At 40.4% G+C, this 13,695-nt stretch overlaps 1 protein-coding gene across 2 annotated transcripts in view; it reads right to left on the reverse strand.

The window, feature by feature from the left end:
- Window positions 1-11,963, reverse strand: part of DPY19L3 (dpy-19 like C-mannosyltransferase 3) — a 35,922-nt gene extending 23,959 nt beyond the window's left edge. For both annotated transcript variants that reach the window (XM_063167679.1, XM_063167680.1), the window contains exons 1-6: window positions 11,862-11,963; window positions 10,648-10,790; window positions 9,174-9,307; window positions 2,718-2,808; window positions 1,732-1,853; window positions 1,387-1,532 (exon numbers count right to left, since the gene is read on the reverse strand). In XM_063167679.1, coding sequence (XP_063023749.1) covers window positions 1,387-1,532; window positions 1,732-1,853; window positions 2,718-2,808; window positions 9,174-9,307; window positions 10,648-10,750 — 596 coding nt within the window. In that variant the 5' untranslated portion in view covers window positions 10,751-10,790; window positions 11,862-11,963. The remainder of the gene's footprint in view (window positions 1-1,386; window positions 1,533-1,731; window positions 1,854-2,717; window positions 2,809-9,173; window positions 9,308-10,647; window positions 10,791-11,861) is intronic.
- Between the last annotated feature and the right edge of the window lie 1,732 nt (window positions 11,964-13,695).

Consider the following 13,695-nt stretch of genomic DNA (forward strand, 5'->3'; position numbering starts at 1 on the left):
ACTAACGAAATCCAGCTTGTGGATTTCCACACCACAGGTCATGTTACTTCATTTTCTGGTTTGCAAATGCTCATAGAAGAATATAAACAGAATATAATTTTCACTGTGATCCCAATGACTTGAGCATGAAGACAGTTTGCTTATGAGCTTTGGGTCATTTTTTGAAGCTTTTGAACATAAGAAGTATGTGAGGGAAGAATTCCCCAAAGAATGGTCATTTGCAAAACCTGATTTAAAAGTTAAAAACAAAGAATAATTCTCTTTTTCCCAGTGTAGAGAAAATATTTGCTAAAACAATAATTCTCTTTCTCCCAGTGTAGAGAAAATATTTGCTAAAGCAGCAAGTAAGCAACAAATCTGAAACATGCTTAGCTGGAGGAAGAACGTGTCTAAACGGAATTACTCAGCAGCCTCAGATGTAATTAATCTGGACAGAAAGTCTTTATCCAAATCCATTCTATGCACTTATTATATTGCATAAAGTAAACAAGCTCTCACTGTTCACCAATTATTAAAAGATGGACAAATTTGCTCCAGATATTCTGTAAATGGAAGAGATGACCTCATGAAAGAAATGTGTGAAATACTGTACATTGCATGTGGCTTTTAATTCCTTTTATATTTGGAGAAAGAAACACCCTGCCTCCATACACCTGTAATTATTCTGTAGTGAATGTGCTTGTAGGTAAATTCCTTTAGAGCTGCTCATTAACATATCAAACATTTCTGGTAGAACCAAGACTGTACTTTTAATTTCTTGAGTAATTCACAGGAAACAGCCAATGTCACCAGTCTTAGCTTCATGCCAGCAGCTTGATTCTGGCATAAAGCCAGTTCTTAGGTTTTTATCTCCAAACTGGTGGCTCTTCAAGTGATAAAGCACTAGAACTGCCCAATTACCATGGGTTTTCTCTGAGGCTTAGTGCAGGAGGTGGCTACAGGAATATGAGGAGAGAGAAGCTGAACTTGAGCTGAGGCTGTGCAAGGAACCCCTGAGGCAGGTGTGAGGCAGTGAGGAGACACCTGAAGGGCTTTCCTGCAGATGTCTTTACCACTGAGAGATCCTAGGCTGGAGAAGACAGGGTACATCACCTGGAGCTCCAGACACATCTGAAAGATGCAGTCCATTTTCAGAGACCACTTTAAGACAAAATTTTCTACTCAAACTTCCAGAACCTTTAAAAACCCAGTCTGATACGTCAGCTCATTTCTGATTATTTTCTAATTATTTTTTGTTATTTAAACATTCTTTCCATTTTCTGGCTAACTGGAGAGAGGCCTTTTACTTTCATGTTTTGTCCAATTAATCATGCAGTTAAAGCTTTAATGCCTTACCTTTGAAACTAGGCAAAATATTAGAAAGATTAAATGTTTCATCTCACTTACCTGTTTGTAATATACCAGCAAGCTGCCAACAACCCTGAAAGCCATGTTCCACTAAGAAGCCAGCTTGTTACATACAGAGCAATGACATAAACTGCCTGAAGTCCAAACAAAGTGTAGATATAAAAATAAACAGGCTCTAGGTATTGCTGTAAAACACAAGAATACTGATGTTGACATTAAAACACTCACGGGGGGGATTATATTTAGTATGAATTAGGTTTTGCTTTTACAAATTAAAAAGTTATCAGGAATATTTCTAATTAGAAAATATCTACAAAGGGGAGCTAGGATTCACTGCAATCTTCATAATGCACTTACAATCTAAAGCCAGAAATAAATGCCTACCTGAATTGGAAGAATCCTATACAGAATGCTGAGAAACACCTCCTGGTAAACATTCATTCTTTCAAGTATGTTAATTGTCCTCACAGATTCAGTTTTATTGTCATATACTAAACCATGTAAACCTTAATGATAAAGAGAAATTGAAATAGGAGATTGTCATTTTCCCCCTCCATCTTCATTTGAACACTGAATAACTTTTTCAAAGGTATTTTAGGATCTCTCATCAGAAACTGCAAACTTTGAGTCAATGATTCAGAACATATTACCTCTGAATCAACATGACCTTCTGAGGTCTTCAGCTTCCCTGCTTCAAATGTGACTCACAGTGCTAATTCAAGTACTATATATTTAGTAGTGTATAAAACATTTATTTTTACACTTCCATCCCCAGCATAGAATCTGTGGTACATTCTGGATCCTGAGAACTGTTCTTGGCACTACTTTAATCACAGGTGAAGTCATTATTGAAAAATGTGTAGTATAAGCAAAATTGCTAAGGAGCAACAGCTAAATGTCTAGAAAACATGAGACTGTCTGAGAAAGCCCCATCACTGTGTATGATTTCCTTGGAAGCTGCTCCTTGTGTCACTTACTGTCCAGGAATACAGCAAAAAACATTGCCCCTTCCCAGAAATAGCTCATACTTCAAATTAAACAAGAGAAGAATAAAAATGAAAGCAATAAACTGTATAAACTGAATAAACCAGCAAGCTGAAACCTGAGCAGATATGAAAGCTGTCCCTCAAAGTGATTGCCTCCATCAGCATGGGAAGGTGTGGCACAGAAATCAATGCATCATTGTGAAATTTATTATGTCCATAACTTAGTGGCTCCCTGGCATAGGAACAGAATAAATCTGTCTCCAGTACAATTGTTACACTATCTTTCATAGTTATGGAGTGCCTTGTTCTCAATTATATTTGGAAAAAAAACCCCAACCAAACCTACAAAGTCAGCTGCAAAACTTACTTTACAGTTTACAATACCTTGCTGAATGGAAGCAGCCTGAATCATCTGTTTGTAGTAGGAATAATAAAGTCCACACTCAGTTCTGAATGAAATCTCCCTTTCGACCTCCTGCAAGTGAAGTTCAACGGGAAATTCATTTTCCATTTGCTTTTCACCATCATCCAAAGCTGCCTTCAACTCCAATTCCTGCAGCACCAGAGAAACTGACCTCCAGAGAGGCTTCAGTCCTTGGGTTTCACACCCTAAGCAACTCGGTTCAACCAAAGGTGAACACACAGGGACAAATTAGGCTGAGAGGCAATGGGGGTAAATAACTCTTTCAACTGGGGAAATGTACAAGCTCTTTGTGATTCTGATCTGCTGCCTGGAAATACTGTGGGCATTTCACTATTTTTTTGCAATATGACAAACTTAGATTGGCCCATTGGCCCACAGCTGGGCTGGAAAGCTGCACATCCCTGCTTTGAGCATTTAACCTTTTCTCCCAGATGCAGTAATCCCACTGTGCTCCACGGCTCTGCCAGCTCAAGGCTCAATTAATTCAGTGCTCTGAGGGGGCTGCACCATGGTGGCAGGGATATTTCAGCTGGCAGGGGATGCTGCTGCCCACTTGTTCAACATTGCAGGAAGCCAGCTGCCATCACTCATTCCTAACCTACAGCTGAAAGGAAAAGGGACTCTCTACTTGGCTTTAGGGCTGGTGAACTTCTTATTTCTAATTAAAAATGTTCAAATCATTCAAATTATTATTAGGTACACTTCAATGCAGGTACATTTCAAACTATGCCTTTTTCTTAGCCAATACTGCAGCAGATGGGGTCTAGTAAGATCTGAAAGCTCTTTGCTGTGGAATGCATTTCCTTTTGTTACCTCATTAGTTGTGAAGACCTAATGAAATTTAACAAATCCACAGCTTTGGGCAACCACATTAAAACAAAGATGGCATGAACAACCAATCTGATGAGAACTAACAATTGTCTTATACAGAATTGTTCTATTATTAGTGATCTTTTCAGTAGTTTGTATAATAACATCCCAGCAAATTTATCTCCTAAGCAATAAGTTAGAAAAGGTCTCCATCCAGTTAGAAAAAGTTTAAACTGAGGTTTGAAAATCCAGTGAAATCCCTGTATGTGGTATATGCAAGTCACTAAAAACCTTGTCTGATTTATAAAAATAACTTCATGAATTCATCTTTCTGTACAAAAGAATGTTACTGAAATAACAGAATACTACTTTTTCAGAGACTTTTATGAATGCCAATCTTGTTAATGCAACCTTGCACAGATCCCCAAGACTTTCAACTTTCTCATACAATCCCAACTCTTACGCTGGAGCAGAATCAATTCTATTTCAGAGCTAACATAAAGCTTGACAAAAAAAAAATCATGTTCTTCTCTCCTCTGCTGCCCAGTGCAGGTCCTTCTCTCAAAGCATGTGTTTTATTGAAGTCAGTTGTTGACAAAGCAATATTAGTTCTGGTCTGAGAAAAGTCAGTAGATAAAACCACAAGTGATTTAATCAAAGTTCTCAATTAAACTCTCCAGCTGCCCTGTGACATGTAAATCATCATCACACCAAAAGCCACACACTTAGCAAATTGAGAGTGCTGGATTTTAAACAAGCTCTAGTTTCAAGTTGATCACTACTGGAAAGTTTTCTAATACCAAAAAGTGGCTGACTCTTAAATGCTCATAAAGGTAAAAAAAAAGGGAATGCTAACATTTGGAATTTATTAAGGGGGAGAAAGGAGTCACAGAGGGGGATCTAATTAGCAAAAATGCATTCAAACATGATTAATTTGTAATCCTGGTACCAGCTGTATTCAACCAAATGCTATACTTTATGAGACAAACTCTAGTGAGTTTTACATCTGTTTCATGCTAAGATAACATCTGTTTGATTCACTGAAAATACTTTTCCAGTTCTACAGCAATTTATACTTTTCCCAGCCTTCCATGTCAATAAAAACATACAGACTTATGGGTAAACACTGTGAGAGCACATGCTTATCTGTCTGTATCTTCACTTTGTGAGGGGGTAACAAAGAATTTATCACTGTTCCAAGGGAAAAATAAAGAACACATTCCTCTGGGACACACAGAGAGCTGCTTATTATTTCAATTTATGCAATTGCATCCTCATAATATTAAGCATTCACAACCAAATACAAAGGACTTTCTCTCAAGGGCAGTGCAAAATTTCAGAGCTTATGATTTCTCAAACTCCTTAAACAAGTCCTTCAGAATGCTGAGCAAGCAGCCAAAGCCTGAGTGGAGTTTTTCTAAAAATAATGAGTATAAATAAAGCTCAGATTACTTTTCTTTTTTTGAGATTGCTAAAACAAAATTTGTGTAACTGAAACTATTTATTAGTTTTTCAATTTAAGACCAGGGAGATTTGAACATTTTCTCAACACACAGCGGCTGTCCATGTTCCCAGTTGAGAACAAGCCTTCAGCAAATGTATTTAATCCTTTGAAAGCCCTCCTGGATGGTAACCTAAAGCCCATCTCTTGGAGTGGTGTGCTCCAGATCAGATCTGATCCAGAGTAAAAGCACCCCTAGCACCTTGACAGGCACCTCTGTGCAAAAAAACTGCCCAAAAGAACTGCATGCCCTCCTTCCCTCCATGCCTGAGCACTCACTTTGTGCAGCTCTCATCACCTGTTTCCCTGCTTTTCTTCATGCAGTCACTCTGTCTGGGGCTGGAAGGGACCTGAAAGCCCATTCAGTGCCACCCCCTGCACTTGGAGCACCCCAGGTGCTCCAAGCCCCAGTGTCCAACCTGGCCTTGGACATTTCCAGGGATCCAGGGGCAGCCACAGATTCTCTGGGCAATGATCTTTGGTTTGCATTCAAAATGTAGAAAGGGAAAATATGAGCAGTTCACAGACTAAATCCTGGCATTCCTATCCTGAAAGACTTAAAATCTTACATTTTCATTCCTGACTTCCCGCAAGCAGCAATTTTATTAAAGGAAAAATCAATATCAGTGTCTAAACTCTTACTGAGAAGGGATGAAGAAGAAATGAATGCTCTGAAGTTTATCTGTTTTTCTTACACTATTAATTTGCTACATGGCCTTGGCTTATTCCTGTTCAAAGTGTCTTCAGAATTTGCAGTTGAACAAGCAATGGCTGACAGGAGAAATGGCCCCTCATTTTGCTATCTGCATAGCAGATTCTGTTCCCAAAAGATGCTACACTGGAGGGGCAGCCACTAAACTGCTACTGAAAATCACTGAAAATAGACAAGCCATTTCAGATGTGTTATGCCAGAACATTTACAGAAAACTGAGAAAGGATTTTTGGATAAGAAATCTGTTTTGACTTCCACCATCACAAACAGAAATGTTTGTTGGTTTAATGTATATGAGAAGAGATTCAAAATTTTTTTCTCAAAAATTAGTTGATCAATTTAAGTGATTGTAACCTGTGATCCCTGCTGGAAGGGGACACAAACACAGCTCCTGACTAGGTATCATGATATGCTGAATCTTTTCTGTTTCTTTTATTTTGGTCATTCTTTCAGGAGGTCTTGAAATTAAAAGAAAAAGGAAGAACTATGTATTTCCTTCATTGCATACACCACCCTTCAGGATGTGGTTTTTCAGTTTTTCTGCTAAGAAGACAATGGTACATCTATCTCCTGTGACCATGGCTAATGGATAATAGCAGGCACATTTAGCAGCAAACAAGAACAAGGCTCACACACAGAGCAGCAGCTGAAATCAATGCACTGTTGAAAGCAATATTCAAAATACAGCACAACAGTCGAACAACAACCAGACAGTTTTTCTACTTGGGTGAACCATTGCTGGAAGACACCCAAATCTGAACTGGCTTTTGATGAATTGCAACTGAAATTACAGAAAGGCAATCACTGCAAGTGTGTGTGCCAGTCCTGACTCAAATTATTTAGGAGTTAGGAATCATGACTTTGCATAATACTCTTTTTACTTCCCATTTCTAGGGTTGAATACAACTGCCTACTTTTTAAACATGCAGTTGTGGTGTTCATGTATCAGTGGGGTCTTCAGAACAAAAATTCCACCTTTTGCACCTAAAAGGTGTTGGTACAAGTATCTGCCTGGTGCAGAAGTGTCAGGAAAACACTGCAGATCTTCTTCAAATAGAAGAGTACTTTCATATGAAAGAAAAGATGACAGAACAGGTCTCCCATTACATCTCTGTAATAATTAAGTTGCTACACAGATCCTTTTGGGCATGAATTCTTATCATCTGACTGATTGTAGCTTATTGGATGAAAGGAACAAAGTTCAGGGGAATAATAAGTGTTACATAATTTTTATATCAGATTTCAACAACATAAATCCTCAAATTTGCCCCATTTACAGCCAATTCAGCATGACTGAAGCTAGCAATTGAAAATACATGGAAATAGAACTGACTTAGAATTTTTCTTTTCTATGTTGCAGAGCAGTGATGTTGCTCTACTGTATTTCACAAGCATGGGGATTAATAAAACACTGGATGTGCACTTGTAATGCATCCATTTATTCTATGTTATGTTTAATGAAAACATAATGAAATGAGATCACCCCTGTATTTCACTAATCAAGGCTGGCAATAACTGTGGGGCAAGGATTAGACTGCAGCTCTTCCTTCTGAGAATCTGGGCAGGGGTATGGACTAAAATAAAACTTACACTTTTCAAACTTTTGGAAAGTTCAGTTGATACCTGCAAAAGTAGATGCTTCGGGCAAACTATAAAATGTTAGAGAAGAAAGCACCTTTTCCACTTATTTTCCATGTGATTTTTGAGGGTCTTATCTTTCTCAGTATTATGTGCTGTAATGAAAAGATTAGCCAGTTGAGAAGTGCTGGAAAACATGGACACATCCCTGGAGAGACCACACTCCTACACAGGCACAGAGGCAGCTGTGGATTGTTTTACAGATATTGGGATGAGCCTTCCTGCCTCAGCTTTGCAGCAAAGTTCAGACTCTTCCTATGCCCTCTTCTCTTCCCCTGCCACTCCTAAAGCAGAATTTTGTTTGAAGTGAGCACTGTGCAAGCCCCACATGCACGCTCTGGTGGAGATCACATCCCTCTGAAGAAGGGACACTGTGAGACCAGAGAGAGTCTGCAGCTCTTTCTCTTTCTCCCTGCTGCCAGATGAACTTGATGCTTTTAGAATCTTTCCATCAAACTGGCTGAAATTGCTCTTGTAGCAGTGTTATCACCCATCCATTACCCCCATGGGGTGAAAGAACAGCTACAAAGACAACAGAATCCAGACTCCAAAAAACTAGAGGGGTTTACTTCAGTTCTGATATCTAGTGGCATTCTAGTGTACTTAAAATGAAAACAGTAATCATCAAATAAAACAACTGTTTCACACATTGAGGGAACAACTTAATTATAACTACAGAGCTGCTTATTTCAGTCAACTCTGTGCTCCTCTGGGTCAGCCTGACAGAATAAAAAAGATGCATCCATTATGTTCATACATTGCCACAAGCCCATGCCTGCTTGTACTTGGAAATATTCAACACCTTGAAATTATTCACTACTTGCTTTTGGAAGGAAAAGGCAAACCCAAGGTGTACCTTCAATAAATTGAGCACAACCTCTCTACATAATCAAGGGAAGATAAGGGTGGGCACAGCACAGTGTTATAGGTATAATATAACAGCAGTTGTTGCAGGAAATGCAAATTATTTGCATTAGGGGAATATAAATGTTTCTGGGTCACAAAAAGTGTAGCATAGAAAAGACATATTGCAAGGCAAGTATTCCAGTTAAATAAATGTACTCTTTGAACAATACACTACACAGACCTAGCAGAATGGATTTTAGGCATTTGAAAGGGAAATGACTCACCTGTTCTTTTCTCTGGTTAAATTTAGCTGTGGGTACAGCTGCATTATTTTCTCTGCAGTGATTCTATGAAAGAACTAGTCAGTCCTGGGTCTTGGGAATGATGGGGTTGACATTAGTGAATGGCATAAATATGTGTTGAGGTTTGCACATTCAGAATGACATTATATAACATCAGTTTTGTCCCTAAACTGTATTACAAAATAATATTACAACAGTGGAAATACAATTCAGGAACTGTGTGCCAAGATTTTGCATACTTTTAACTGCTGGTTTTTATTTTAATTTTAGATTGCTTTGGATAAAAGTAAGATGATACTAGAAAAAGATATAGCAAAATGTTGAAATTCTATTGTAGATAAAGATCAATTTTTGGAAGAACCATAGCTACAACTCAAACAGGAGCTCTCTAGCAGTATTTTTAGAGAAAAAAATTGGGGACAGGTATTTATAGAACTGATGAAGTATGGTGGGAAGGGAAGCACAGCTTTTTTTAAATGGAATTTTAAAAAATGAAATATTCTGGTCTTGAGCAGGTTGCAAGACAAGTACCCAAAAAAATGAAATTTCATAATGCTCATATTAATGCTGCAGAAAACTAGGATGAAACTAGGAAAATGATTGTTACCTTGATATTGGAAAACCACAGGTCATTTTCATGCAGTGTAGCTACATAAACAGAAGTAAGGAGTCCAAGAGAGATGGCAACAATTCCACCAACAGTTACTGAGAGTATGCTCCACAGCTTTCCACCTGGAGGATCTTGGAAGAAAAATATTTCAGTCTGTAAGTGTGAAACATATTACTGAACCTATAGAGATTTTGGAAAGCCATTTATCCATTGCCTATGCTAGCACAGTTTACATTCTGCAGGTTACAGGACACCTGGTTTTAACACATCTTTTGTTTTTATTTTCCCATATTAGAAAATCAGAGTATTTTATTTACATACAAAGTGAAATAAAGTGTGCCTTAATTGGTATACTTTAAATTTAAGGACACCATGATCCTATACAAATTTAGCTCCATGCCATAACTAATTTGTAAATCTGAATTGAAATATCATCCAGAACTTTTTAAATTCAAGCAATACAGCATGACTGATGACAAAGCAAGAAATTCACAAGAAAGGTCTAAAAATAGCTGCCTTTTTGGGGGGGTTTGATCAGTTTTTGTAAAAAACAACAGTGAAGGTTCAGAAGCCTCAGTAAATACCCACAAAGAGACTGAAGGGCAGCCAAAGCAGCCTTTGATGGTGGTGCCATGCTCTGAATTGCAGATGGGCTCCTGGAGCAAGGGCAGGGATGGGGTGATGGCAAAGAAAGGATGTGTGACCCTCCAGGCCTTCCCTGTGCACTGACATTCCTGGGGCTTTTGTATTCTCAGTGTTAATGTAAGGTTTAATATGGATTTGAGATCTGGAATTGTATCTTTGAAATGGCTTTTTCATACTGTGTGTGACATCTGCTTAAGGGTTCCAACTGCAATTCCCTGGAACTGAGGGCTGGGCTGCAGGAGAGCTGTGACCTCTTATTCTTTTTGTACACAGCCTAAGTGAGTTTGTGCAGAAACAACAACAGAACTTTCATCTGCCCAAATGCAGAGAAACATTTAGAATTTAAATCCAAATATCCCTTAAAATAAATTAATCTAAAAATGTCCCCAAAAAAACAAGGAACTTTGTCAGCTCTAAAGCTCTAATTCCATACAAAAATTTACCTAACCAGTTAAATTCAAATTTTATATGCAACCTGCCTATTTATAAGTACATTTCATCAGTTCTCTTCAATCCTTTTATGTTACCAGTGATTTGGACTGTGATTCTTTGAGGAACTTTGGATGGCTCCATACAAGCTGATAGTGTGTCACCAAAAATAAATTGAAACAATTGTTCTCACCAATTTAAATTAAGATTTTAAAACAGAGATAAGATTGACATGCAGCAATCTGCATGAAACCCTCTGTCTCATGCAATTAATTTTGGTGATATTCAGTTATGGAAATGCATTTGTCACATGCCTAGCTCTGAGCTGTGCTTAGGACAGATCAAAACCAAAACACCACTAAAAAGCCATAATGTCACTTTGTTTTTCATTACCCACCAGGCAGAATTTTCCCATCAGGCTTCACATTTGTCTCCTCTGAAGGCTGATCCTCAGCTGCTTCGGTGCCTCTTCCAACCCTTCTCTGTCTCACGGTTGTCATGGTGTCAGTCACTTTAATTCATTATTCTTCAGCCTGACTCCTAAATGGACACACACAAGCAATGCATCTTCCTACCCAAGCAGTCACTTGATACTGTATGAAATATGTGAAAATAAAACCACATTTACTCACATCACAGACTTTGACTTCTAGAACTCTACTGTACATAAAGGCTGTCTTATCAAAATGCAAGGTTTTTCTTTAAAGCTGTACCACTCAGCAAATGAAAGTACAGAAAACATTACTTTAGAATTATAAAGACTAATGTTCGCCATTTTACATACTCTCGAATAGGTTTTCAGAATGATTTGTTATTTTGACTGCCCTAACTTTTTTAGCCCTTGACTCAAAACGCACACCAGGCTCCCCTTTTTTAAATAACCTAATCCCTTAAAAGAAAAATTAGTTTTTTCAGCCGAAAATATGAAGCCAGTATTTAAATCTTGACTTTCGGGAAACACCCAAAAAAGGGGGTCAAAAGATGCAAAAATGATGCCAGAGAACACCTGTGTTATAAAAAACTAGAAACAGCATTAAAAGAATACCAGAATTGAGACCATCACAAGCCCGAAAGCTCGTGCAGTCCCTGCCCTGTCAGTGCCAGGTGCCCTCGGCTCTCGGAGCCTGCACGGAGCCGCTGTCCCCGGGCACGGGCGGGCACTGCCATCCCTCCATCCCTCCCCGAGGCACCGCCCGCTCCATCCCGGCAGCAACAGCTGCTCCCGGTGCCGGAGCCGAGCCGGCGGCAGCGGCGCCTCAGCCGCGCAACTTTGAGTGCAGCTCCGGCAGCGGGGGAGCCTCGGCTGCCCCTCACACACCTGGGGAACACGCGGGGAGCCGCGCGGGCTCCCGCTCTGGAGGAGCGGCTCCGTGGCACGCCCGACCATTCATTAATTCATTAACAAAGGCAAGGTGCTCATCCCCGCCCCGCCCGCGGTGCCGCCGCTCCCGCACGCCGCTGCCGCAGGGCTCGGCTCGGCCGGGCGGGCAGCTCGCAGCCGGCCCCGCCGCCGCGGAGAGCCGGGCCCGGGGCAGGGCAGGGCCGGGCCCGGGGCTCCCGCGGCCTGCGCGGCCCCGCCGGCTCCCCCCGCCCGCTGCCCGGCCCCGGTACCTGCGGCCGCTGCTGCCGGCGCTGCTCCGGGAGCCGCCCGGGCCCCGCCGCGGGCACGGACAGGAAAGCGAAGGGAAAGGGGAAGGGAAAGGGGAAGGGGCGGGCGCGGCGCCGGGCGCTCGGCCCTGCCGGGCGGAGACCGAGAGCCGGGGCGGGCACAGGCGCCCGTCACAGGCCCGGCCCCCGCCCCGGCTGCCGCTCCATTGCCGTTCGAACGGGCCCGGGCGGGCTGCGGCGGAAATCCGGCACGGGCGGGCACGGCCCGCGCTCCGAGCACCGCATCCCCCCGGGAGAGGGGCTGCGGGGCCGCTCCCCCAGCGTCGCGCTGTCGGAGGATGCTCTGCTCAAATAGCGCCCTAGAATTGATTTGTAGTGTTTTTTAAAATGTGTTTCTCACCGCCCCTCTCCCCCCCGATATAGTTCCCTATGTGTGTGATTTTAAAATTGAAGTTAGAGCTGAGTGTTCTGTTCAAGGCATTATACGCTCCCCTGTATTTCTTGCTTAACTGCCCCATAAACGTTTAGAGGGGGAAAAGACCTTTTGTAGCTGGAAGATAACGGCAATGCCAGACTTTGTTCTACTTAATGGGAACAACCTACCCCTGCAGTAAGTCTTGATTGTGAGTTTTATTTGCACTGTCTTTAGTAATTGTAGAAAAAGCCATGCCCCATGAAGCTGTAACCAACAAACCAGCTCCAGGTCCTATCACGGGAGGCTGATTTCCCAAAAATCCACACAAATTCTGTGGAATTGTCTGTGAGAGTTCATTTCTTCACGACAACATTTAGTTGATTTTCTATCACAATTTTATAGTAGAGTAGTACTTCTACTTTTTTTTTTCTCTCATTCCACAACCTTGGTTCATTGAAAAACTTAGTATTTCGAGCAGGAAGAGCCATGAAATTCACAGAAATTCACATACTCAGAGGCAGCAAGAAAATGATGTAGTAATCATCCTGGTCATTCTGAACTTTGAAAGCATTGACACTAGAAATCAGGAAATTTTTCAGTATCTGCTCTGCGTGCTTATTTTGTTTTGTAAGTTTTTTTTTAGAACCAACAGAATTATCTTCCTCTGATCAAGTCCTCCAAATATTTACACATTTCTACTGTAAGTCAATTTACAACCATACTTATTTTGGTTTTTTTTTTGAGCAATAAGGCATGTCATACATTTGTGGGAATGCTTAAAATAAGAACGAAATCTAAATAAATATGTGCCTTACCATGGGCAATAGATTTACCTTCCTTTTGTCACTGCCACATCCTAGGTGTCATGTGTTTGTTGAAATGAACACATTGTATATGTACAAGAAATTTTACAGTGTAGATAAACACCTTGAGTGCCTGCAGGTTTTTGTGCAAAGCAGATAATGTTCTTACATTTCTAAGAAGGGCATGCTGTGGAAGATATTTCCTGGAATAACAGTTCTACTTCTCCACTACTTGTAAAGAGACCAATGCAAAGTAAATTCTACAAGAACAAGCAGTTACTGAAATGGTTTAGAAAACATAATCAGTGAAGTGCTTCAGAAATGCCAGAGAAGGGAGGAGTTGTCTTAATTCTCCTGTGTTTTATGACCCCATGCATGGATGTAATGGATTTGTAATGTTTCAAGTATGAGAATCCAGAAGAACTAAAGAGCTTCCAGATGGATATTAATATCATTAATATCTAAAACTTGTATTATAAAATGTAAATTAAAAGTCACCTAATTGTAGCTTGCAATCAGTAATACTGATGATTATATCATAACTGTATTGTTATAATACTGTTGCAATGCAGGCTTCTTACTTGCCAAAGTAACAAAAGGAAATTTAACAATATTCTGT

The sequence above is a fragment of the Melospiza melodia genome, chromosome 13 (assembly GCF_035770615.1).
Source record: "Melospiza melodia melodia isolate bMelMel2 chromosome 13, bMelMel2.pri, whole genome shotgun sequence".
In the NCBI taxonomy this organism is placed as follows: domain Eukaryota; kingdom Metazoa; phylum Chordata; class Aves; order Passeriformes; family Passerellidae; genus Melospiza; species Melospiza melodia.